The sequence below is a fragment of the Pan troglodytes genome, chromosome 11, assembly GCF_028858775.2.
Source record: "Pan troglodytes isolate AG18354 chromosome 11, NHGRI_mPanTro3-v2.0_pri, whole genome shotgun sequence".
Taxonomy (NCBI): domain Eukaryota; kingdom Metazoa; phylum Chordata; class Mammalia; order Primates; family Hominidae; genus Pan; species Pan troglodytes.
Genome location: NC_072409.2, coordinates 100,435,880 through 100,462,941, shown reverse-complemented (window position 1 = coordinate 100,462,941; position 27,062 = coordinate 100,435,880). Strand labels below are relative to the sequence as shown.

General features: G+C 38.8%; 2 protein-coding genes across 14 annotated transcripts in view; one reads left to right on the top strand and one right to left on the bottom strand.

Moving 5' to 3' along the window:
• The window catches only part of SNAPC3 (small nuclear RNA activating complex polypeptide 3), a 40,224-nt gene extending 19,897 nt beyond the window's left edge, over positions 1-20,327 (top strand). Inside the window, exons 4-11 of one of the 11 annotated variants that reach the window (XR_010148976.1) lie at positions 2,101-2,205; positions 4,595-4,744; positions 8,833-8,915; positions 10,558-10,722; positions 11,478-11,691; positions 15,489-15,596; positions 17,225-17,818; positions 19,128-20,087. Coding sequence is in view for 2 of the 11 variants with exons in the window: in XM_528547.9 (XP_528547.1) it covers positions 2,101-2,205; positions 4,595-4,744; positions 8,833-8,915; positions 10,558-10,722; positions 15,489-15,596; positions 17,225-17,372 (759 nt within the window). In the remaining 9 variants the exon portion in view is untranslated. Of the gene's footprint in view, positions 1-2,100; positions 2,206-4,594; positions 4,745-8,832; positions 8,916-10,557; positions 10,723-11,477; positions 11,692-15,488; positions 15,597-17,224 lie in introns of all 11 variants that reach the window. The other 10 variants (XR_010148978.1, XR_010148979.1, XR_010148972.1 and 7 more) reach the window with 10 other exon arrangements.
• A 1,216-nt stretch (positions 20,328-21,543) lies between these two features.
• Positions 21,544-27,062, bottom strand: part of PSIP1 (PC4 and SFRS1 interacting protein 1) — a 47,936-nt gene continuing 42,417 nt past the window's right edge. For all 3 annotated transcript variants that reach the window (XR_010148971.1, XM_009456331.5, XM_016960640.4), the window contains exons 12-16: positions 26,752-26,822; positions 26,442-26,543; positions 26,115-26,328; positions 24,235-24,346; positions 21,544-23,064 (exon numbers count right to left, since the gene is read on the bottom strand). Coding sequence is in view for 2 of the 3 variants with exons in the window: in XM_009456331.5 (XP_009454606.1) it covers positions 23,004-23,064; positions 24,235-24,346; positions 26,115-26,328; positions 26,442-26,543; positions 26,752-26,822 (560 nt within the window). In the remaining variant the exon portion in view is untranslated. The remainder of the gene's footprint in view (positions 23,065-24,234; positions 24,347-26,114; positions 26,329-26,441; positions 26,544-26,751; positions 26,823-27,062) is intronic.

The window sequence follows — 27,062 nt, the reverse complement described above, 5'->3', positions numbered from 1 at the left end:
GCTGGGCGGAGACGCTCCTCACCTCCCAGATCGGGTGGTGGCCAGGCAGAGGCGCTCCTCACATCCCAGACGAGGCGGCGGGGCAGAGGTGTTCCCCACATCTCAGACGATGGGCGGCCGGGCAGAGACGCTCCTCACTTCCTAGACGAGATGGCGGCCGGGAAGAGACGCTCCGCACTTCCCAGACTGGGCAGCCGGGCCGAGGGGCGCCTCACATCCCAGACTATGGGCAGCCAGGCAGAGACGCTCTTCACTTGCCAGACGGGGTGGCGGCCGGGCACAGGCTGCAATCTCGGCACTTTGGGAGGCCAAGGCAGGCGGCTGGGAGGTGGAGGTTGTAGCAAGCCGAGATCACGCCACTGCACTCCAGCCTGGGCAACATTGAGCACTGAGTGAAGGAGACTCCGTCTGCAATCCCGGCACCTCGGGAGGCCGAGGCTGGCAGATCACTCGCGGTTAGGAGCTGGAGACCAGCCTGGCCAACACAGCGAAACCCCGTCTCCACCAAAAAAATATGAAAACCAGTCAGGCGTGGCGGCGCGCACCCGCAACCCCAGGCACTCGGCAGGCTGAGGCAGGAGAATCAGGCAGGGAGGTTGCAGTGAGCCGAGATGGCGGCAGTACAGTCCAGCTTTGGCTCGGCATCAGAGGGAGACTGTGGAGAGAGAGGGAGAGGGAGACCGTGGGGAGAGGGGGAGAGGGAGAGAGGGAGAGGGAGCTAACGTCTTTGTCTAGTGGACTTTTATTTATGTGCGAATGTAGCTATTGCCTGTAGGAATAATTAATTGACACTTTGACTAGTAATTCCAATGTCTGGGCTTCCTCAGGGTTGGTTTTGTCAAATTCTTATTTTCCTAAGAGTTGTCCATACTTTCCTCTTTTTTGTGATTTATATGTTTTTTTGAGAACTAGACATTCTAGGTATATTTTTTCTTGTGCATGGCTGGAGCTGCCTGTGACTTTTCCAAACGATTATTGTAGCACGTGTATTACTTGTTGTACGTGGTCACTGATGTTTCTGTTTCATTCTCTCTGCGGTCATTCAGTGATCTGACAAAGATTTCCTTAAATACCTGGCTCCAAAAAGAAAAAAAGCATCTTGTCTGTAAGTCTTCCAATATAGATCCTGCTGGGGGAAGCTGCTGCCACCAAGAGGGTCAAAACCAATGCATGTACCTGGGCCAGGCACTCGGCATCACCAGACCAACCAAAACATAAAATCCTCAGTTCTTAGAGAACAGGTCCCCACTGCCTGCCTTGGCACCAGCCAGCTTCTCCAGGAATTCAAGCTGCCTGTCTCATCGGCGAGGGGCAAAGGAGTGAGGGTGGTAGTTGATTTGCACACAGTGCTTACTAATGAAAAGCAGCAACTTCTCTCGTCATGAAACACTCCCCTGATTGTTGTAAGTGTCCCATCAGGTTCCAGAGTTCCAAAATAGTTTATTCCAGTCTCTCATTCCAGCTTACTGGTTGCTTCTGTTAGAGGGACTAGGACCTGGAGCTGCCTACTCTATTTTGTGACATGATTCCCACTTATTTTTAAAACTCCTGCATCTAAACCAGTTCAGCCTGGCCCCTATTTTATATTAATTTAGCACACATAAAAGATCAAAATATATTAAAGATGTCATGGTGTTATAAAAAGCATAGGGTTTAGAGCCAAACAAATCTGTATTTGCGTCCTAACTCTGGTATGACCTTGAGTAAATCACTGAACCTCTGAGCTTTATCTGTAAAATAGCTTTCACAGGAATCTTTGATAAGGAATGTAAAAATGTAACTGGAAATGCCAGTGTTATACCAACATTAGTTGATACTCCTGTTTGCTCATCAACTGCTAAGTACTCAGTACCACACATCTTATCAGATGCATTATGTACACATTCCCAGCAACAGTACAGTAAGTATTTTCTGGTTCTGTTTGTTTATTGAAAGAAGATGAAACTAAAGCTTAGAGATGTCTTAACAGTTTTCCCAGAGTATAATTAGGTGTCAAACCCAAGGCTGCTTGACTCGATCCCTTGCTGATAGCCATTGTACCACACTGCATCTTATCTGAGTTATAGTATCTGATTTCAGTGTCTCTTTTTCTTTCTTCAGGAGTCACATGCCATAGGAAAAAAGCCTGAAAATTCAGCAGACATGATTGAAGAAGGGGAGCTTATCCTATCTGTGAATATCTTGTACCCTGTTATATTTCATAAGGTAAGTAGTAAAACCTTTTGGATTTTATGGATAATAGTAACTTTTGTAAAAGTGTTTAATTATTTGAAGAGTCATATTCCTATGCTTACATTAAAAATAAACACACTGGGAGTGGTGGCTCATGCCTGTAATCTCAGCACTTTGGGAGGCCAAGGCAGGAGGATCACTTGAGGCCAGGAGTTTGAGACCAACCTGGGTAACATAGTGAGACCTTGTCTCTACTAAAAATCAAAAAAATTAGCTAGGCATGGTGGTGCACATCTGTAATCCCAACTACTTGGGAGGCTGAGGTGGGGAGATCACTTGAGCCTAGGAATTCAAGGTTGTAAGCGAGCTATGATTGCACCACTGAACTCCAGCCTAGGAGACAGCGTGAGACCCTGTCTAATAAATGCAAGCATATGCTGCCTATCTGATGTCTTATTTTTAGAGTTGACAATCTATAATCTTGTGCCATCTGTTCTAATAAGGAATATTGGAAATAAGGTCAAATTTCAAACAATCTCTCGATCCAATAGGATTACAGGTATAGTATTGAAATATATGCCTGATTTCTGCACTAGAAGCAACTGAAAGTATATGTAAATCCGTAATGATTCTAATTCTACTAATTCTTGAGGGATTTTTGCAGAATAGGTGGCTAATGGAGGAATTAGCCTATGTTCACTAATTTAGAATACTTGGGAAGTTATTGAACTAACCAGAGACAGCTCTTCTTTGATGAAAATACAGAACATTATTAAGTCAAGGGTATCTAGGAATCTCTTAGGAGAAAGAACTCTTTCCTAGGCCAGAGTGTATATATTCTTGATTCCTTAAATAGATGTGTCATAAATTCTGATGAGTTGTCATTGAAATATTAATATATATAAGTTGCACTTATGAATAAATAGGCTTTTACGAAGCATCTGGGATGTAGTTAGTACTAATTATCTTATTTGATTAAGATCTCAAATTGCTGGCTGGGTGTAATGGCCCACACCTATATCCTCAGCACCTTTGGAAGGCTGAGGTGGGCTGATCACTCGAGCTCAGGAGTTCAAGATCAGCCTAGACAAAGTGGCAAAACCTCATCTCTACAAAAAATACAAAAACTAGCTAGGTGTGGTGGTGTGTGCCTGTAGTCCCAGTTACTAGGGAGGATTGCTTGAGCCCGGGAGGTCAAGGCTGCAGTGAGCCAAGATCATGCCATGGCACTCCAGCCTAGGTGACAAAATGAGACTGTCCCTCACCACCACCCCCTTCTCCCCAGAAAAAGATCCCAAATGACCAATCATAAAAAGAAACCAAACCAAAGTATGAATCTGGGTTTATAACCTCAGGTTACAGTATAGATTGCCTGACCTCAATGAAGTAACTTTTAGGAAATTTTAAGACAGTCTTGCTAAATGAAGTTACATTCCAGTGGATCTTAATGCTCATGTCAGTTTGGTATCATCTTGATTATAAACTTTAGTTTAAACCAGAAAATTTCCATGGCTGAGTATGTCAGTTGTACCCATGGGATTTTTGTTGGTTTGTTTGTTTTTGAGACAGGGCCTTGCTCCATTGCCTAGGTTGGAGTGCAGCAGTACAATCGTGGCTCACTGCAGCTTCACTCGAGCAATCCTCCTGCCTCAGCCTCCCAAGTAGCTAGGACTACAAGCATGTATCACAACGCCCAGCTAACTTTTAAATTTTTTGTAGAGATGGGGTTTTGCTATGTTGCCCAGGTTGATCTTGAACTTCTAGGCTCAAGCAATCCTCCTGCTTCGGCCTCCCAAAGTGTTGGGATTACAGGCATGAGCCACTGTGCTTGGACATTCCATGCTATTCTAATTTATGGAGATGACTGAGTGATGACATGGAGAGGCTATAATGCCTTTGAAAGGAGATTTTTATGACATTTCCTTAGAGGAGGGGGCACACCATGTAGGGCCACAGGAAGAAGCATCATTCTCATTTAGGAGGCTGAAAGGGGAGAGGGGAAGGCGTAGACCACAGTTTTTATTGGGGTTTCTGTGGGAAAGACAAGGTAGGGAAGAGTAAACAGTTTAGGATTGGCTAGTTCGAACAATTCCAGTAGGTTTGGTGGCAGAGGGGCTGTCCCTTGTAGCCTGGTGCTTGGCCCTGGGTGGATTGAGGTTGAGGGAATACCAGGGGAAATAGTGGCTTGGTGTGTGGTAAAGGAGGTGGTTTCAGAGTGGCTCTGGATCACAGGGGAGATGTAAACAATTTTGACCATGAGTTTGGCCCTATAATTATTGGATGTGAAAATACAGAGCATCAAGTTATGGGGACAATTTAAAATTAAGAAAACCAGCAATTTAATTTTGATCTAGTCAGGACAGGATTTGTAGTTTTATCGCTTTGTCTCTAAATGAACACTTATTTATTCTTTGACTTTTAGCACAAAGAACACAAACCATACCAAACAATGCTGGTGTTGGGCAGTCAAAAACTCACACAACTGAGGGATTCAATTCGCTGTGTCAGTGACCTCCAGATTGGTGGTGAATTCAGCAACACTCCTGACCAAGCCCCTGAGCACATCAGCAAAGTAAGGTGATTTCCTCCCATAAAACAAAAGGAAATAACAAGCTAAGAAAATAGCGATTACTCTAGCTGGTTCATAAATGTCCCAGTAAATCCTTTTCTTCTCCTGCGGGATTCCATCAAACTACTACACTATCTCATTCCTTCCCTTTATCACTGGAACTTTTCCAAAGAAGAGGCTAGACTCTGTTTTGATTTCTTCATCTCTCATTTGTTTCTAAACTATTGTATGGAGACTTTTCCTTCTGGGCTAATAGTGACCACCTAATTTTCTTTTTTGTTTTTTTTGTTTTTTGTTTTTTTGAGACAGAGTCTCGCTCTGCCGCCCAGGCTGGAGTGCAGTGTCGCCATCTCAGCTCAATAGTGACCACCTAATTTTCTAAGCAGTTGGTCACTTTTCCATTTTTATGTAACTTGACCTCACTGTAGCATATGACTTTGCTGTTCATTCACTCGTTTGAAGCTCTGTCAGAGTTGTGATCTGTCATGATTGTGCCCAGCAAAAGGCTGGAGTCGACCTGAGAGCCTCAAATAGTTAGCACCCATTCTTCACCTTTCGCTGCCCAAGGACCAATACCCAACAAGGAGAGACCATATGAAGTTGGTCCTTGCTGGTGTTTCCCCAGTGTGTTGCTCTCAAAAGGAAAGAGAAGCCCTGCATACCCCCTGGATAAGGATGGAAAGGAGCAGTGTGGTAGACTGGCTACCCACAATGTTTTCAGAAAGGATCGTTTACCTAATAAAGCAGGAGGGCCTTGATCCCTTCCACATTTCATCATAGGGCAGGATTGAACTAAACCTGCTACAACTCTGGCAGAGGGCCTCAGGTTTACAGGGCCATTTCAGGGGAGGGATAGCATCTCCTAGAGATAAGTAAAAAGATATTTGGAAAAACAAGGATGGAGATAGTGTTTGGACAAGAACCAACACAATCTCCTTTTTTCCTGGGTCCTTTTCCACCAGCCACATAAATGTTGGTATAACTGAGGTTTCATGTTAACTTTTTTTTTTCTCCCTAGGCTGACATATAAGGCCTTTTATAATGATGCTTCCCAAATTAACTTTCTGAACTGTTTACTTGCTGCCTTTACACCTCATTCATCCATAGTGAATTTGTGTATTTTCATCAGTGTACCATACTTTTTCATGTCTCTGAGTATTTGAACATGGTAGGAAGCCCTTTCCCTACTTCATCCGTTTTGTGAGTTCATCCTCAGATTTCCAAACCCAGCTCAAAACTCACCAATTATATGCAATTTTTCTTGACTCCTTTCTTTGTTACCCTGGCACCTTTTCTTTTGTCCATTGTAGTATGTATTTCAGTATGCTGATTCAGTGTAATGTGTGTCCGTCTGCTCCACAGGCTGACTATATTCCAGTTTTTGGTGACTAGTGTGGAGACTAGCATATGGCTCACATGTAGATTTCACTTAAGTACCTGTTGAGTTATGCTGAAAATGGTTTTTAGATATTTAGGTTCTTCAGGGTTGCCATCTCAGTGCTTTTGGAGAGAAACAATAGGATAAGAAAAGTAGAATTTCAAAATTTTACGCAGAGCAGGAAATATGAGATTTATCTTTTTCTTTCTTTTTTTTTTGAATGGGGCTCTGTTGCCCAGGCTGGAGTGCGATGATGCAATCTCGGCTCACTGCAACCTTCACCTCCCAGGTTCAAGTGATTCTCGTGCTTCAGCCTCCCAAGTAGCTGGGATTACAGGTGGCCCCACTGTGCCCAGTTAATTTTTGTATTTTTTAGTAGAAACGGGGTTTCACCATGTTGGCCAAGCTGGTCTCGAACTCCTGACTTCAGGTGATCCACCCGCCTCAGCCTCCTAAAGTGCTGGGATTACAAGGTGTGAGCCACCGTGCCTGGCCAAGATTTTTCCTTAAAGCAGCGGTGGCAATCTTCTGCAAAGTTTTTTAACCTTGTGAAAAAAAACATAAGATGTAACTGTTAAATAATAAGATCAGTCTAAGAAGAAAAATCTGAATTTACCCTCTTCACTCCAACCATCTGAACATTGCTCAAAGCAGTTTGAGTCAGATCTGGGAATCGGTCTTACCTTCAGGAAACCCTGGAGAATGTTTGTCTGTCTGTTTTTTAATCAAGTCCAGTCTGGGCAACAACTCACTGTGTTGCCCAGGAGAAGGTTTTAACCAGGCTTTGTCAATTTACTTGGTCTGTACATTGCTGCTGATAGCTTCGGAAGTTTTTTAAGCAGGGATTAAATAACCCATAATTGTATTTTAAAATATTTACATATCTCCTGTTATATTGTTTCTGTCTCTTCTATTATTATTATTTTATATATATATATATATATATATATATATATATATTTTTTTTTTTTTTTTTGAGACAGAATTTTGCTCTTCTTGCCCAGGCTGGAGTGCAATGGCACGGTCTCGGCTCACTGCAACCTCTGCCTCTCGGGTTCACACGATTCTCCTGCCTCAGCCCCATGAGTAGCTGGAATTACAGGCATGCACCACCATGCCCGCCTAATTTTTGTATTTTTAGTAGAGATGGGGTTTCTCCATGTTGGTCAGGCTGGTCTTGAACTCCCAACCTCAGGTGATCTGCCCACCTCGGCCTCCCAAAGTGCTGAGCCACCAGGCCAGTCAGGGAAGTTTATCAGTGGATGACTTTTGATTTAAATGGAAAACATTTTTGTTCTTTTAGAGTTCACCTTGTAATTAATAATTATGCCAAAAGATAGTAAGTTGCTTAAATCACCTAAGATGAAGTTTTATGGCAGTGTTTTGTAAAACACAATTATATATATTAAACTTCATTTTGTTTCCAAAATAATAGTTATTTTTTTAGAACCTTTATTTTGGACCCTGCTTACCTCTTTGAGGGTGTAGAAATATATTAAGTGGCAGATTTTGTATTGTAGCAGCTAGTCATATGACATTAAGTACATTATACTTAATGTACATAATCTCCATAACAACCTATGAGGAAGGTAAAGGCTTTACTCACATTTTACATGGGAAAACAGGGTGAGTGAGATTTAGTGACTGGTCCAAGAAGAAACAACATAGCCAGTCTTGCAGGAGTGTCTGATGCGAACACAAGATAATCTGTAAGTGGGGGAATGAAGACAAGAAAGAAAAATGGAAGCTTCAAAGAAGTAGGAGAAAAATTAAAATATTAAGGTAAAATTATTTTAGTACCTGAAACATATCTCCTATACATAAATTGCTTTTGATCTTCACCACAATCCTGTAAGACATCGTGGCAGATATTATTATTCTCATTTCACAGATGAGAAAACAGGTCTGAGAAGTGATTGCTGCATACCAAAATCACAAAGCTAGTAAGTGGTAGGTTAAGGAAAAGAACTCAGGTCTTCTGACCCTCATTCAGGAGTCTAAATAGAAGGTGAAGGACCAGTTTAACAGAGTGCTTCTCAACTCTGGTTGCATGTTTTTTTCTAGAGAGCTTTGGAAAAATACTGATCCCCAAAGATTCTTAATTAATGAGTCTGAGTTGACACTTGTGTTTGGTGTTTTTGTGATTTGATTTTGCAGTCAGGATTGAGAGCCACTCCTTTGACGGACACTGTGGTAGAATGAGTTAAGAACCCTTGAAGGTTCCAACCAGTTGTGGTACAACTACAGTACCTGGGGCAAGATTGCTTGAGTAAAAATAGAAATTCAGATTCTGTCTGCCTAAGAGTTACTGAAAATGTAAAGAGAGAATTTTTGTAAAAACATTGCAAATACAAAAAAATGCCAGAAAAACATAGCTCGATGATCATTGTTATTACTGGGGAAACGTTAAAGATAGGACTTTGTTTAGTTTTTAGTTCTAGTATCCAACACTACTTACTGCTCTGTAAGTATAATAAAATAATGATGTTTATTTGATTTCTAATTGGGTTCCTTTCATGAATCTCAGGAGAATGTACACAGTTAGATCAAACATAGTGATTATAACAGCAATAGGGTAAAACTGAAAATAGTAGCAGTTTTTGTAACACATATTAGTGTGATTTTATGATATATCTATTTTGAATTAATACTTAGAGCAATTTCATCATTGTTAATAGTTGATTTTCTCTCAATACAATCTGTTTTCTTGTAGGACCTATACAAATCAGCCTTCTTTTATTTTGAAGGAACATTTTATAATGATAAAAGATACCCAGAATGCAGAGATTTGAGCAGGTATAGTTTCCAAAAATCTTCTCAAAGTCTTTCCTATTTCTAGTTATCAAAGTAGTGTTATCTCCACAAATCCTATTATTGGCCTATTAAGGACCTTTGCCAAGGAATTATTGATAAATCTTGTCTTGTGCATTACATACATCCAAAAAGAATTAGCCAGGCACAGTAGTCCCAGCCACTCCGGAGGCTGAGGCAGGAGAATCTTTTGAGGCCAAGAGTTCAAGGCTGTATAGCATGCTATAATCTCGCCTGTGAATACCCACTGCGTTCCAGCCTGGGTAATATAGCAAGACTCTGTCTCTAAAAAAATAAATAAATAAATCACCTTAACATGCATTATTAGTCTCTGGCCTTTACATATAAGTAATAGTGGCAAATTAACCTTTCACTATTTTTTCTGCCTATCCAGCATATACTATTGTTTGCCCTAGGTGATGGTGATATATATATATTGCTTAAGTACATAATATAGGAAAAATCTGTAAGCTCATTTTAATGAGACCATACTTTCATTATCAATGTCTTAACAATTACAGTATACAAGTATATATATTATTGTTGCCCTTTTAAAAAAAAAAAAATGAAAAAGTCTCGTTCTGTCACCCAGTCTGGAGTATGGTGGCACGATCTCAGCTCACTGCAGCCTCTGCCTCCCAGGTCAAGCCATTCTCGTGCCTCAGCCTGCCAAGTAGCTGGGACTACAGGTGTGTGCCATCATGCCCAGCTAATTTTTGTATTTTTAGTAGAGACAGGGTTTCAACATGTTGGCCAGGCTGGTCTTGAACTCCTGGCCTCAAGTAAGCCGACTGCATCAGCCTCCCAAACTGCTAACGTTACAGGTGTGAGCCACAATGCCCAGCATATTGTAGCCATTTTTAATCTGTATTCTAACCCAACAGTTCAAACCTATTGGTTTCAGCATTTTTTTTTTTTTGAGACAGTTTTGCTCTTGTTGCCCAGGCTGGAGTGCAATGGCGCGATTTCGGCTCACCACAGCCTCTGCCTTCCAGTTTCAAGCGATTCTCTTGCCTCAGCCTCCCCAGTAGCTGGGATTACAGGCAGGCACCACCACGCCCGGCTAATTTTGTATTTTTAGTAGAGATGGGGTTTTTCCATGTTGGTCAGGCTGGAGTCGAACTCCGGACCTCAAGCGATCCACCCACCTCGGCCTCCCGAAGTGCTGGGATTACAGGTGTGAGCCACCATGCGCAGCCTTGCATTTCTTTATACTATAAATAATTGAAGACCCCAATGAGCTACTGCTTATGTGGGTTATAACTATCACTATTTATAATATTAAACATTGAAACTAAGAAGTATTTGAAATATTAAATAATCTCATTACATACTAACATTTTGTGAAAAATATTTTTCAAAACACAATGAGTGGCGTTGTTACACATTTTGCATTTAAGCTAAAGTGATGCACATCATTGTAACCTGCAGAAAACTGATCCCTTATGAAAATTCAGCGTTCCTAATCTCAACATGTGTCAAACATTTTGGTCTTCATCTCAAGGTGGCAACTGTCCAGTTAGTTGGGTGAGCTAGGTTAATGTGAATTACTGCAATCACAAACTGTTTGCTGTAGTTTTTAAGTTTTTGTGGAAAAATGATATATCCTTGCCTTTTCCCCCCTCAGAACTATCATTGAGTGGTCAGAGTCCCATGATAGAGGCTATGGAAAGTTTCAGACTGCTAGAATGGAAGATTTCACCTTCAATGACTTGTGTATTAAACTGGGTTTTCCTTACTTATACTGTCATCAGGGAGACTGTGAACATGTCATTGTCATTACTGACATAAGGTAGGTGACAGCACTTAAGACATTTTGTTACCTTTTTTTTTCTTTATTTCAGAGTACAAAACCAGAGATAGTTTTTTTAAAAATAAGAGGAATAAAAGTAATAACCATTGCAACTTGGCTTGGGAGCAGCAAAAATACTGTCTTCTTTCCATGCAAATACCAACTCTTTCCATCCATTTGCATCCTCTATTGTTCATTATTTTGGAAAATCTTTAAGAAATACTTTACTACTACATGGTTAAAAATCTATTAATACTTTAAAAAGTATCTCTATTTTGTATTAAATAGCTGTTATTCAGATAGTACTTATCCATTTATATATAACATTGCAACTTTGTTTTTAGGTTTGTCTTTTTGCCAAAATTTGAAGAAGATAAAAGGGAATTGGAGGAAGAGTAATTCTAATATTTGACAAATGTGAAGTCTTAATGCTTTGACAAAGATTTAAATTGGGAAGGAGCTAAGATAGTCTAAAATAAGACTTAGGGATGAGTTATAAATTTTAGACAGCTAATAGCTCTATTCCATGAATAAGGCTATTCATTTCCTCTTTATTTAGGAAATCACAGTTTAAGAAGGAATACTATGTACGAATAAAGCCTGCTCCGTTGCTGGTTTGATTCCTTATGAGAGACCATTTAAAAGTTTTTTGTGGAACAATAATGTACCTATGTTTGACCAGTAATTAGAAACCAGTAATTACTGGTATTAATTAGTAATTTATTATACCACTAATAGAAACTGATGTTTGCCAGGTGCAGTGGCTCACGCCTATAATCCCAACACTTTGGGAGACTGAAGTGGGCAAACTGAGCCCAGGAGTTCGAGACCAGCCTGAACAATACGGTGAAACCCTCTCTACAAAGAATACAAAAATTAGCTGAGCATAGTGGTGTGTGCCTGTAATCCCAGCTACTCAGGTTAGAACGTGAGGATTGCTTGAGACCAGGAGGTCAAGGCTGCAGTGAGGTATGATCATGCCGCTGCATTCCAGCCTGGGTGACAGAGTGAGACCTTGTCTCAAAAAAAAAAAAAAAAAAGAAAAGAAAAGAAAAAAAGAAAGAAGCTGATGCTTTCAGAAAGTCCCTGCTTCCATTTTTGGTCTTACTGACTCTTCTCCAAAATTTTGTATCCCATGCACTCCATCTCAGGAAACTATCAGAAGATGTAAAAGTGCTTCACAGAAAGTGTAAACCATGAACAAGAAAGACATGGAATGCAACACAGAATAGGTTAAATAGACATAAAAGGGATTCTCAGAATTATGGAAAAGTGAAATCCCAGTGTGAGAGCTTTACACCAGACCCGGAGATTTGATCAAGGGTCTGGAGCCAGGAGCATACAGAACTCAGGAAGGATGTCTGGGAGGAAAAATAGAACTGGTAGACTCCCGGTTGTTCACTGTTCTGTCAGAAAATAGGTGACTGAATTCGTGACAGGTACATTGAAAATTAAGCAAATGGGCCAGGCCCGGTGGCTCACGCCTGTAATCCCAGCACTTTGGGAGGCCAAGGCGGGCAGATCACGAGGTCAGGAGATCGAGACCATGCTGGCTAACACAGTGAAACCGTCTCTACTAAAAATACAAAAATTAGCCAGGCGTGGTGGTGGGCACCTGTAGTCCTAGCTACTCGGGAGGCTGAGGCAGGAGAATGGCGTGAACCCGGGAGGTGGAGCTTGCAGTGAGCTGAGATCGTGCCACTGCACTCCAGCTTGGGTGACAGAGCAAGACTCCATATCAAAAAATAAATAAATAAGAAAATTAAGCAAATGCAAATGGGAGAGAATTAATAGATTAATAGCTACAAAACAAAATGTCATCCAACAGATGTCAACTGTGTGGCTTAGGTAGAAGTAGCACTAATTCGTCCTGAATTAAATATCTGTTTAACCAAAATTATGGTAGTTCTGTGGTGAGAAGTTGAGGAGCTAAATTCTAAACAAACAATTAAGAATGGAAAACAATTGCCCCTAGGGAAGAAGAATGGGGAGGCAAGAGCCAGAATAATACATAAACCTTGGATTTATATGACTTTTAAAATTATAGACAGTACATTTATGTCTTTGATGTTATTAAAATTTTATATCAGCAGCCTGGCATGGTGGCTCATGCCTGTAATCCCAGCACTTTGGGAGGCCAAGGTGGCCAGATTACTTGCAGTCAGGAGTTCAAGACCGGCCTGGCCAACATGGTGAAATCCTGTCTCTACTAAAAATACAAAAATTAGCCAGGTGTGGTGATGGGCGTCTGTAGTCCCAGCTACTTGGGAGAGTGAGGCACGAGAATCACTTGAACCCGGGAAGCAGAGGTTGCAATGAGCCAAGATCGTGCCATTGCACTCCATCCTGGGTGACAGAGCAAGACTGTATCAAAAGAAAAAAAAAATTATATAAGCTGTTCTGCCTGCTCTTCCTTTCAAATGTGGGAAAATGTGCTGGCCTTGTAATAAACATAAGATGGAAGGCAATCCCCTATTCTCTCTGATGGTCTTATTTTTCGTATATTTTTCTTTTTTTTTTTGAGACGGAGTTTCGCTCTGTTGCCTAGGCTGGAATGCAGTGGCATGATCTCAGCTCACCGCAACCTCTGTCTCCTAGGTTGAAGCAATTCTCATGCCTTAGCCTCCCAAGTAGCTGGGATTACAGGCACGTGCCACCTTGTCCGGCTAATTTTTGTATTTTTTTTTTTTTTTTTTTTTGAGACCGAGTTTCGCTCTTGTTGTCCAGGCTGGAGTGCAGTGGCGTGATCTTGGCTCACCACAACCTCTGCCTCCCAGGTTCAGGCAATTCTTCTGCCTCAACCTCCTGAGTAGCTGGGATTACAGGCATGCGCCACCACGCCCGGCTAATTTTGTATTTTTAGTAGAGACAGGGTTTCACCATGTTGGTCAGGCTGGTCTCGAACTCCCGACCTTAGGTGATCCGCCCACCTCAGCCTCCCAAAGTGCTGGGATTACAGGCGTGAGCCACCATGCCAGGCCTAATTTTTGTATTTTTAGTAGAGACGGGGTTTCACCATGTTGGCCAGGCTGGTGTCGAACTTCTGACCTCAGGTGATCCGCCCATGTCGGCCTCCCAAAGTGCTGGGATTACAGGCAAGAGCCACTGCGCCTGGCCTTTTCCGTACATTTCTTATAGTGTAGGCCTATTTCTATAAACAACGTGATTCCAAGGCTGAAGGATAAAAACATGACCATTAGACTCATGGTAACTTCTTGATACAGTGATCAACAAAAGAAACATGATTTGTTTGAGTGTCAAAGAAAAACAATTTACACTTTTTTTTTTTCTTGAGAGGGGATGTCACTCTGTTGCTCAGGTTGGAGTGCAGTGGCAAAATCATGGCTCAATGCAGCCTCAACCTCCTGGGCTCAAGTAGTCCTCTTCCCTCAGTCTTTCCCATAGCTGAGATTATAGGCATATGCCACCATGCCTGGCCAATTTTTCTATTTTTTGTAGAGACAGGGTCTCACTTTGTTTCCCTGGCTGGTCTTGAACTCCTGAGCTCTAGCGATCCTCCTGCCTTGGCCTCCCAAAGTGCTGGGATTGCAGGCGTGAGCCACCACATCTACCCTTTTATTTTTTTAAACAGTTTACATTTATTAAGAGTATGCAATGTAGGGCTTTTTAAAAGGCAATTTATAGAAGTCATTTTTATCTTACAGGTGGATTTAATCATTCATTGCCATTCCATAATACCAACTATCAAAAGGTTAATTATTTTCTGATGGTGAAAGTTTTAATTTTAAAAAAATCAAATTTTAGAATTGTTAGAGACCTTTAGAACAATTTTGTGTAGTCCTTTCATCTTTCAGAAGAATCTGAAGTCTGTCATCATTTAAAGGATTTACCCAAAGCCATGGAGCTGATTAGCGGCAGAGTAGAGATTGACTTCCATTTCTTTTTTAATAAAAATTATGAAACTTCTTAAAGGTTTCATAATTCTGATACTTAAAACTAAGATTCTACCAATTCATATTATGCCAGGAGTCAGATTTAGATGTTAATAAAGGAGACATTAAAAAAACAAGAGGTACATTGTAACAACCAGTTAATCTAGGTAAAATATCACTGAGTAGCTTTGCCCAAATTATGTTTCATTACAAGGTACTAAATGTTAGCCAGGTGTCGTGGCTCACAGCTGTAATCCCAGCACCTTGGGAGGCTGAGGTGGGAGGATCGCTTGAGACCAGGAGTTTGAGACCAGCCTGGACAACATAGTGAGACCGTGTCTCTACAAAAACTTAAAAAATTATCTGGGTGTGGTGGTGCATGCTTGTAGTCCCAACCACTGGAGAGGCTGAGGTGGGAGGACTGCTTGAGCACAGGAGTTTGAGGCTACAGTAAGCCAAGATCATGCCACCATACTCCAGCCTGGGTAACAGAGTAAGACCCCATTTCAAATAAATACAAATAAAAGGTACTAGTGTTAAGCAAAGCAAGGATTCTCTGGTAGAATACATTCAAGAAATGTTCTACATAATAACTCCCTCTTAAGGGGGGATCACAGTGTACATTACCATAAAGGGATTTGAGAAGCCTAAGGAAAGAAAACCTTGTTTAATCCAAAATGCTCTTGGAGAAAGTATTTTGTGGAACAGAATTTGGTCAAACATGGCATAACAAGTAATTCAGCAACATCTTGTAAGCAAAAATTGAAAATACCTATTTTCCTAATACTCAGGTACAGATATATTTAATAGCTCATAAAAATTTGTCACTTAATATTTGTCACCTTAATATCTTTATTTTCCCACGAACAAAAGGCTTGTGCATCATGATGACTGCTTGGATAGGACATTGTATCCCCTCCTTATCAAGAAGCATTGGCTATGGACCAGAAAATGTTTTGTTTGTAAAATGTATACAGCTAGGTGAGTGATAATGTATTTTTTTTTTCTCTGAGAAATGGTAGTTTTGACTTTTGGTATTTTGTTTTCCACTTTGGATCTAAGAATATTTGTACTTTAGGTTATAAATATGAAGTATCATCTAGTAGGGAAGTGCCAGAAAATCAATTTAGTGAGTTAAAACTAGCATTCTTAAATAGTAAGGAAATATTATATGTACACAAGTCCAGGGATAGGTCAAATTTCAGGCTTATAAAATGTATACAGCTAGGTGAATAAAAATAAAAGTTACTAGTGTTAAGCAAAGCAAAGAATTCTCTGATAGAATACATTCAAGAAAAGCTCTGTACAATAACTCCCTGTTAGAGGGTCACAGTGCACATTACCATAAAGGGATTTGGGAAGTCTAACCAAAGAAAACCTTGTTTAATCCAAAATGCTCGAGAGCCATGTTCTTTCTGCCTCTTGTCCACATAGTTTACATAATCAGCTTCATCAATAAAACCACAGCACATCACATGAAGTTAAAATATAGTTTTGTAAAATTTTTACTTTATGTGATTCTACATGTTTAGATTATAAGGCATTTCTTACTGTGGGTCAGTAAAAAAAAAATTTGTTGCTTTTGGAGGCTGAGGTGGGAGGATCGCTTGAGGCCTGGAGACCAGCCTGGACAACACAGCAGTAACTATAAAAAACATATTAAAAAAATCTGAAAGCCACTCAGAGGAAAGGAAATTTAGTACAGGTTGAGCGTTCCAAATTTCAAGAATCAGAAATCCAAAACCTGAAAGTGTTTGGCAACATCTGATGCTCAAATGATCATTGGAGCATTTTGGATTTCAAATTCTCAGTGGGATGCTCAACCGGCAAATATATGCATAATATATTTAAAAATCTGAAAAAAATCTGCAATTTGAAATACTTCTTTCTGGTCCCAAGCATTTCAGATAAAGGATACTCAACTTGTATCTTCAGTTTGTTTTCGCCACCCCACCACAATATTCTTTTCTGAAAGATCAATAGGAAAACATGATAAAGTGAAAATAATGTTAAAAGCAAACATTCCATGAGATGCAGAATTCAAACATACCATACAATAGCATCTTCATGCCATTCAACATTTTGGTTGAATAATGTTGCCCATATTGCTATTTGTATATACTTTATAACATAATCTTGAGTTCTAGGTAAAAAGAGTTATATAGTTTTCAAATTAACCAGTACTCATTTATCAGTTAAGAAGGTATATTAAGCAAAAGTCTATCAGATTTGTAGCATCTAATTTTGCCATGGTTTTTCAAGATGGTCTGTTAGAAGAAAATGACTATATTCGTACTTGGAGGATAGGTATGTCGTGGCAAATGTGTGATGCTTTCAAATAGATTTATATTCTTCCTTTAAGGGTAAGTATTACAGAGAAACAGCATTCTCCAGTGTTTCTTAATGTTAGATGCCCTTTCACTTTGTAGAGAGAGTATTGGTGGTGATGTATTTGTATCTATGTATACAAAATTAAGGGATTATTATGCATTAATAACAGACTGATAAGGAAATAGAATGTTATATTTACATATTGCTACAGGTCATAAAGCATGTTAAGTATGGCAAATTTGATTGTAATGATGTACTTCTTTTTTTAAAAACTGCAGATGGGTGACGAACAATGACAGTTTTGCACCAGAGGACCCATGCTTCTTTTGCGATGTTTGCTTCCGAATGCTGCACTATGATTCAGAAGGCAACAAACTGGGGGAATTCCTTGCTTATCCTTATGTTGATCCTGGAACCTTTAATTAAGAATAGCTACACTCACAAAAGTACCCCCTCATGAAATCACTGTTCTCTTGGATGGTTACCTTATTTCTAAGAAACGCCACTGAGGAACAGGATCCACTTTCAACAGTCCTCTGAAGCTATCAAAAAAAAGTCCAAATCACAGATTTTCTTATAATGATAGTATTTAAATGTTTATAACATAGTTTAATTTTATATTTATTCCAGATAGTATTTAATTTAGTGCTTTTTACCCATTTTGAGTTGAGTTGTAGTACTTTATATATTCTGACTTTAAATCCTTTGTCAGACACACATATTCTTTCTCCCAATCCATGCCTTCCCTATTCATTCTCTGTCAGAGTTTTTTGCTAAAGATAGAATTATTAATGATACATCAAGTAGTGGAAGTGTTTTGAAAATTCTTTGAAGAATGTGAGAGCTACACCTTCTACCATGAGGCTTCCAAGGTAAAGATCCTTCAAATAACTGTAATGGAAATTAGGGAGAATGAATTATTTACAAATAAGACAAAATTAATAGCTTTGGGATTATTTATTTTTTGAGACAAAATCTCGCTCTTGTTGCCCAGGCTGGAATACAATGGCGCAATCTCAGCTCACTGCAGCCTCCGCCTCCCGGATTCAAGTGATTCTCCTGCCACAGCCTCCTGAGTAGCTGGGATTACAGGCACCTGGCACCATGCCTGGCTAATTTTTGTATTTTTAGTAGAGACGGGGTTTCACCATGTTGGCCAGGCTGGTCTCAAACTCCTAACCTCAGGCGATCCACCCGCCTAAGCCTCCCAAAATGTTGGGATCACAGGCGTGAGCCACCGCGCCCGGCTGCTTTGGGGGAATTTAATCTTAGTGTGCTGTTTAGTAATGTTAGGTTTTGTTTTGAAGGAAACTAGGCATACAAGACATGTTAATAAGACAATGTGAATAATGAATTTAAAAAGATCTTGAGTATATACTCATAACTCCAGAAATAACATTAACTTGAAGCTTTATTTCTTGACAAAAGCTTTATGAATGTTACGAGTTTAAAATATGTCAATTTAATACTATGATTTAAAAAATAGCAGATTTCGTATGACTGTGGGGACATGGAAAAATCAAGATCCTATTGATTGCTAGCTCTGGCTCACTTATTCTCCGGTAATGATACTATTGGATATATACCAAAATTATATAAGCAAAAAGAAAAAAAATAAGTTTTCCTGGCCCAGGTCTTCCATTCTTCTGGTCCCCTTACTATAGTAATTCTAGTTACTCTCATCTTATTCTGAGAAAAAAAAAAAAAAAAAAACTTTTTAAACTTATTTTTTGACATAGGGTCTTACTGTGTCACCCAGGCTGGAGTACAGTGGCGTGATCTTGGCTCACTGGAGCCCTGACCTCCCTAGGCTCAGGTGATCCTCCCACCTCAGCCTACCGAGTAGCTGAGACATGGTGGCACAGGCCACCATGGCGGGCTAATTTTTTTATTTCTTGTAGATACAGGGTTTCACTATGTTGCACAGAATAGTCTCGAACTCCTGACCTCAAGTGATCCATCCGCCTTGGCCTCCCAGAGTGCTGGGATTACAGGCATGAACCACAGCACCCAGCAAAATAAACTTTCTTTATTTTCAGGTCTAGACCATCAGATAGATTTATTCAAATATTTTCTGGGAACCTTTATGGGTAGAAAATTTAATACTGTTTAGAAAACTTTTAGGAATACTATAGATTTCAAATGCATCATTTAAAATAAATAAATTCCACTTTCTCCTAGGTTGTATTTAAATTTGACTATCTGGATGGCTAAGAACAGACATTTATCTTATACATGGAAAACTGACGAAACCTATAAGCCTATGTGTTTGACAGTGAAGTATGTTTTATGGATTTAAATGCCACAAACAGTTAAGTCCATTGGCTTGGAGATGACAAGCACGAGTTTCTGGTATGTCTAGTGTTCTCATTCACTGATTCAGTCAGTACACAGATAATCAGTATAGAGAACTTAAGAGGCTGGCTTATGTTATACCTAAATTTTTACTTTCTTGTATACAACAATGCTAAAATTGAGCAGATTGATAACTGCCAGCAAACCATAGATTTAAGATAAATGAATGATTTACCCAACCCTAAAATTCCATGGGTAAAAATTTTGATTCCTTTATTTTCAATACTGCGTTCCTTATAGGTCTTACATGCATATGCAAGGATATTTTATCTTATTCATTCATTTCATACTCTCAAAACACCAAACTTCAAAAAGTTAATTATTGTCATAATGCATTATTCCATGTGTGGTGTCAGTTCATTTTAGCGGACAAAGAAAAAACATGCCAGTTAAAACATTTCTGCTACTGGGATTCTTTATTAATTATTTGAGAATGTTGTTCTGCTAGTTCTTAAAGTTAACTTTTTCATCAAAGACTCAGGTACCTATTGTTGTTCCCCTGGTGAAACTGAGGAGAAAAGTTAATCAACCAGGTTACTCCCACAGTTTGCCCGTGTGTTATGTATCAGTTATACAGGTATCCCACCAAGTTCAAGTCAAAAGAAATTCCTAACTTTGTATATTTCTGGAGCTATAAAACCCCTGATTTAAGACAGCTTTTCTCTTTTTTCGAGGCAGCTTTTCTTTATGCTTATTTCAATCAAATGTAACACGCCTGTCAAATTACATGTAACACATTACCTAATGAAGATAGGCAACTGAAAATGTTGTCATGAACATGTCAAACTGCTTGGTAGTTGAATTTGACTTTTATATAATAGTGGATACACATGCACAGAAGTCACTAGAGAAGCAATAGCTATTTCTTTAAACATTCTTCAGGCCTCAGTACCATTTAAGGACAATTAGACATTCTAGTTTTACTAGGAGAAAGGTCAGTCATCTCTAACATTGTGTTGCAGAATTACATGACACAAACATAAACACATTTCTGCCTATTAAACCAGTTTCTTTGTTTCTAAAGAGTTTAATGATACGGGTTTGCTATTTCCATTAGAGCATCCTTTTTCTGGCCAATCGGACAAAATAAAGTTAGCAAAGCCCTCACAGCACCCTATGAAAAATCTCTGCTCTTATACAGGATTAGATGCAGACCTCATCTTGACCTACCATCTGTAACCAGGTAAGTGTGTGAGTAGGAACACAGACAGCAGTACTGTATCAGCAAAATCTATCATATTATTTGAAATCACTGGATATAATATTAATTATAAAGTGTATGGTTCTCTCCAGTTGTTCACATACCAAATCCCAATCAGTTCTCAGATTCAGATAGATGTATCTGCAGTTTCTCCAAGCAGCTAAGAAAACCTTCAATAGTCAGTTCTGCTTGGTCATGGTATGACTCTTTTTTTTTTTTTTTTTTCTTTTTGAGATGGAGTCTTGCTCTGTCTCCCAGGCTGGAGTGCAGTGGGGCAATCTCAGCTCACTGCAACCTCTCCCTCCCGGGTTCAAGCAATTCTCCTGCCTCAGCCTCCCGAGTAGCTGGGATTACAGGCACGTGCCACTGCGCCCGGCTGATGTATGACTCTTTTATCCAGTAATCAAAACACATACGTACATACACACACATACCAGCCCAAAAGAGGTGTTAAAACATACATATTACACGTACTTTTTGGAGGGGTGGGGTGGGGGTTATCTATCTCAAAATTACCTCTTGGTGCCTTGTCAAGCTGTGGAGTTTTGACCACACACACAAATTGAGCCAATGAACAATTTCAATGATCCTGAAAGTTCTTAAGTCTTATGAATAATTATCAAGAGTTCTGAGAAGTTATCTGTAAATCAGCCTATGACACCAAGCACATTTCTTGAGAGTTATGATTAAAGAAACAGCAATTATGCTTGAAGCGAACATACATCAACTAGTTAGAGCAAGGTCAGCCTGTACAAGCTGACATAAATTATGAGAATGATGCTCTATCTCTAGAATTTGAATATTCTGTGGCTTCTTTGTAAAACTATAGATCTGGTGGGTCATGGGAAGAAAGGGAGGGTGAACAAAAGATAAATATTACCTTTATTTTTTATCATCTTGAGCTTACTGTTTGTTTAGTTACCCCGTTTCCCAAAACAACACCTCTGTGACCAGTTAACTAAGAAATTATTTCCTTGGCAGCAAACCCAGAATTCCATCACTTACTCTTGTAAATAGCAAGAAAGTAATTTACTAGCAGAGTTTGATAGAAAAATTCTTTAATCAAAACAAGTTTACACGTTGAACTTATGGCTTAACTAGAATAAATCTAAGTTAAAACTGTATAAGGACCAAACAGATAATGACTGGTATATGTGCAGGTTCTCTCAAAACGGTGATTCCTAGTTCCATTATAAGACCTCTTTAAAAGCAAAAATGCAATTCTGTAGATGAAAACAGTTATCTCAGAGGGTCAACCATACAATGTCATACAGAGACGCTGGTCTTAAGCCATTTTTTTCCATATTCATATAATTTCAAAACATGAGAAGTATCCTACTTGCTGAGAAGTGCCAAATGACCCTAATATTCAAAGTATCTTAGAAATGCTATCCTTTAGTTAACATACCCTTAAATTTTGTAACATTGATTTTACCCTGGATTTAGTCCATACACGTCAATGTACAGACTTATCAAAGTACAATGCTGGAACAACTAGTGTTTGTATTTTTGGAATCTAGAAAATAAAAATAATATAGCCATGATTTCAAATAGGTGAGTTTCCTTATATAACATTTATTCATATTTATTGTATAAGCATCATGATTTTTTCTTCCAATTAAGTACTATTTAGTGACTTCCTAAAGACATTTTTAACAACATTCCTCAAAAATAAACTTACTTAGTTTTCAGTTTTAGTTACTAGTGCCTGCCTATAAAAGGACCTTAAATGATTTAACCCTAAAGCCAGATTCATTCCTATATATACCCAGTCAGTTATCTGCAAAGAAGTCCTAAGACTTCACTGAATGCCCAGCCACAAAACTAAATTACCTTCAAAAATTAATGTTTTATAGTTTGTAGAATTCTCAGTTCAATGTCAGTTGCTTAATTAGTTGTCATACCAAAAAAAACCATACAGAGCACACATTGTTCCAAAGAAGCTGGATAATGTAGCACAATGTAGACTGTGAGATTAAAATTACCTTTTGATAAAAAGGGAGTGAGTACTTGTATAGAAGTAACATTTTATCTACCATAAAAATGTGTAACTTCTACAAAACCCACAAACAGTGAAAAGACAGTCTGGTAAATCCAAGGTTTGTAAAAACTATGCACAAAACCCACAGTATTTGGGAAAAGAGGCAAGGTTTATACAAGTAGCAGTTTTAAAAATGTAACTTTGTTCTACTATCAATTACACATTAACATACACACACTAATTGAAAATATGCTACAACCATGTCTGGAAAAGCAGTTTAACATTTTCTAAATGGATTTTATCCCACATTTACTGTATAATGTAGCTGTTAATACTGCACAAGTACACTTAGCAATAATGTTTACTTTACTTTAAAACAAAGATAAAGGGATTTTCTCCCTCAAAACAAGTTTTCAACATCAAACCTATGCTTATAAAAATTTAAAACTTTCAGCAGTCTATTTCAAATGAAAACCATTACAAACTTCTCAAGTGTTCTCTATATTCCAGGTATGTCAACCTAGTTATCTAGTGTAGAATCCTTCAGAGATATTTCAGTCTCTCTCTCTTCACTGGATGGCCTGAAGAAAAGGGGGAAAGGTACAACTGGAATTAGGATTTTCTCCTGATGAAGGAAAAAAAGACATTAAGTCTGCATTATATTTTAAAACCCATGAAAAGATTGAAACCAACCAAACAAAAGAAAAACTTGACTTGTTATTAGAACAGTCATTATTTTTTTCTTCTTCAAAACTGTTATTTTACCATGTTGTATCTTCTTCCCAAAGTAATATGCAGATGAAGCAAAATAACTCAGCAAAGTGTCATGGACCAAGCCCTTTCCATCATTTCTAGCATAAAAGTGAATTCTCTTTAAAGAACATGAGAATGTTTTATATCTGTGATACCAACATATTTCAAAATCTTAATAAAAAGAGAGGTTGATACACACATAGACAACAAGATTTCCCTCAATTTCAGAATTAGAAGGGATGCTTCTATCTAACTCCTTCAGATACACAGTGGAACAAACCAAGACTTCAACTATGGCTCCATAGCCTATTTTAGGGTGGGTATTAAAAAATAGCCTGTGATGGCTGGGCGTGTTGGCTCACACCTGTAATCCCAACACTTTGGGAAGCCAAAGTGGGTGGATCACCTGAGGTCAGGAGTTCGAGGCCGGGCTGGCCAACATGGTGAAACCTCATCTCTACTAAAAATACAAAAAATTAGATGGGCGCGGTGGCAGGTGCCTGTAATCCCAGCTACTTGGGAGGCTGAGGCAGGAGAATCGCTTGAACCCAGGAAGTGGAGGTTGCAGTGAGCACGATCGTGCCATTGTACTCCAGCCTGAGCAACAAGAGTGAAACTCTGTCTCAAAGAAAAAACAACAACAACAAAAAAAACTGTGATTCTCCATCTAACTTTTTACAATTATCCTTTCACAATTCAAGAAAGTGTGAATGCAAGTCATTACTAACAGTATCTCAGTAAAAGTAGTCCAGGAGCAAATATTTTCTTTTTAACTGGGTTCCCAGCTAGTTCCATTCCCTTGAATTCAGTGGCAAAGTCACTGTCAATAAAAGGTTTTTACTCTTCTTCCTTTTTGAATTGTAACTTGCTTACTGAATTCAGGAATTGGGTGATCAAAAGATAACTGCTTATTATAGTAAGATAACCTTGGAACAGAACTGTGATTAAAAACCTGAATAATAAAAAACACACAAGACCCATTAAAACCTATTCCTCACTTTTTCTTCGTGCTGGCTTCATGGTTGTCTTTGCTGTCTTCATTGCTCTCCCCGTTATGTTGTGGCTGATTACCATCTTGAGCATCAGATCCTCCATTTAGAGTCTTTGACCCTTGCGAAGGAATCCAATGGAAAAACTTTGTTAAAGCTTACAAAATAATAATTGAAGGTATCCACTAAAGATCCAGAATCAAAATACAACATGGCCATCGTGTTTCTACTACTTAATGTCTTTTATTTGAAATTACATTGTAATACAGCCCTCTCTTGAATGTTAGAATTGGGTTTTGATGCTTTGTCAAAAAGGGGAGCAGATGACCACCAGAGGCTTTGGGTAGCTAAGGCACCATAAAAAGCAGGTTAACTATGGGTACAGGAAGTGGATTATTAATCTGATTGTTCTGGTTGTTACTATTACCAGGAAGACGACAGGGTGTTGTAATTCTTAGCGTATTCATTTATTCTACTACGGAAAAGCAATGTGAATCAAATTTTAAAATTTACTATTTTAGAACAAAGTGCTAAGGAGTATTTCCTAATTGATACTTTTGTGCCTAATAAAGGGGGTTTTCCTGTAAGTCGTATTAATAATTCTCTAAGGGGACCCATGTCATTCCCCAATAAAGCAACAAAAACAAAAAACCAACCGACTGCTTTTGAAATGCCAGCTTTTACCTTAAGCAGCTGCCACTAAGATGTTTAATAACAAGACTGGAGGAGCTGATAATGGTACTATGATTCTGTTTTAAGAGTCTTTCATACATTCTGAAATGTTTATGAGTGAAATGGTATGTCAGGGATTTTTTGTAAAACAACTTTCAAGAGGGGCATAGAGAAAGCTTATGGGCTACAAAAGCACAATGATCATAAACTGAACTACCAAAGCTGGATGACAAGGACATGAGAAGTTATTTCTATTTGTATACGTTATAAATTTTTCCTAATACAAATGAAAAGAAAATAACTACTGTTAGTAATAAGTACTAGCAGGATTTAACTACTGCTAAAGTTAGTGAAAAAAGTAGAAGCTAAGGTTGAGTGCTTTACATATATGCTACACATCTAAGTGCTTTGTAAGACTTTATCACCAGGCGCGGTGGCTCATGCCTGTAATCCCAGCACTTTGGGAAGCCAAGGCAGGTGGATTACCCTAGGTCGGGAGTTCAAGACCAGCCTGACCAACATGGAGAAACCCCGTCCCTACTAAAAATACAAAATTAGCTAGGTGTGGTGGCGTATGCCTGTAATCCCAGCTACTCTGGAGGTTGAGGCAGGAGAATCGCTTGAACCCAGAAGGTGGAGGTTGTGGTGAGCCGAGATCACGCCACTGCACTCCAGCCTGGACAACAAGAGCGAAACTCCATATTATTAAAAAAAAAAAAAAAAAAAGGACATGGCATTAATACTGTGAAGTCTGTTCAGGGTAACTCAGCAGCATCATCAGAATACCTGTATCAAGTAATGGCAGGTGTAGTCTCCACCTATGAGGCTGTGTTTTAATTTAAAAGGCTACTGTACGCTATTTTACTTTTTAGGTGAGAAGAAAACATCAGAAGCAGCTGAGCAACCAGGAAGTGGGTACTCTAGGGATTAGGAGGCATTGTGATGGATGGGTTTTTAAAAATTGTTTATCCAGAGTCATCTGCCTCATGAGCAATGGTTTCTGCCTTAGAAGTCAAATATAAACTGACATGATTTTTTGTTCTCAATGCACACTGCTCTAGTCCTTCAATAGGCCCATCAGATTTTCACCATTTTGCCTTTGTATACTTTTTCTGTGGCGTATACACAGTGAAACTATGTATGAAAGCCATTTTTAAAAGCAGTCCTGGCAAATGGTTTAAAAACTGGTGTGAAATTGTTGGCTTTTTACCACATACCTGTTTGTTCCTTCTCTAGCTTTTTGTTTGGCCCTTTCTTCCCTTGATCTTTGGTTTTATTCGCTTCCTCATGCTGTCTTTGTTCAGCAAGAGATTTATTCAGCACTTGTGTGATCACGGAATCTCCTTCACCAACCAAGAACATGTTCTTAAACTTGTTATACAACATTGTAGACTTTTCCATGATAACCTGACTAACTTTGAATCGCCGTATCTGAGAAAACAATATACATTCATCATAATTGTTTTCCTAATTGATTTTTTAAACAATTTTTAAATGAAGTAATGACAAAATTCAAAGAATCCACATGACTTGAAATCACTTACTTTTTTCAGTGTAGTAATCATCTCTGTGTGTTTCTGAGCTTGTTGCATTGTGACCTGAAGTGAAGCAAGTTCATCCAAGGCCTCAATGCATCTGTTCACATCCTTCATGACAAAACAGTAATTTCATAGCTATTAATTATCTTAACACTTAAACAATCTGTTTCTAAAGATCGTTTCAAAAAAAAAAAAAGGTAGTGCAAAATGACCAGTAATTATCCCTTAAATTTACATACTCATAAGATCATGTGAGAAAATAAAAGATGAAGCTATAAATGCAGTACTGAAGTATTAAATGAAGTTAAACACTTACAAGATTATCAATTTTGAGTGAATTTTTAATCTCAGCATGTATCCTTTGAAGTCGAGAATCCATTGATGTTTCTACAAATTAAAATATGTGAAAAACAGTGAACAGTTTTTCCAAAACCAGTATTTCTGTATACAGGCTAAGTATAATGAATTAGTGGACTTAAAAAAAAATGTTCTTAGTAATCTTTACTAAGAAGCTCAAAGATATGCACAATAGCTTAACTAAGAATAAGTACTTATTGCCATTTTTAGTGGTTGAGAAAAGCAACATGCAGTGTAAAAGCACAAAACCACCACTTGGCTGCATTTTTC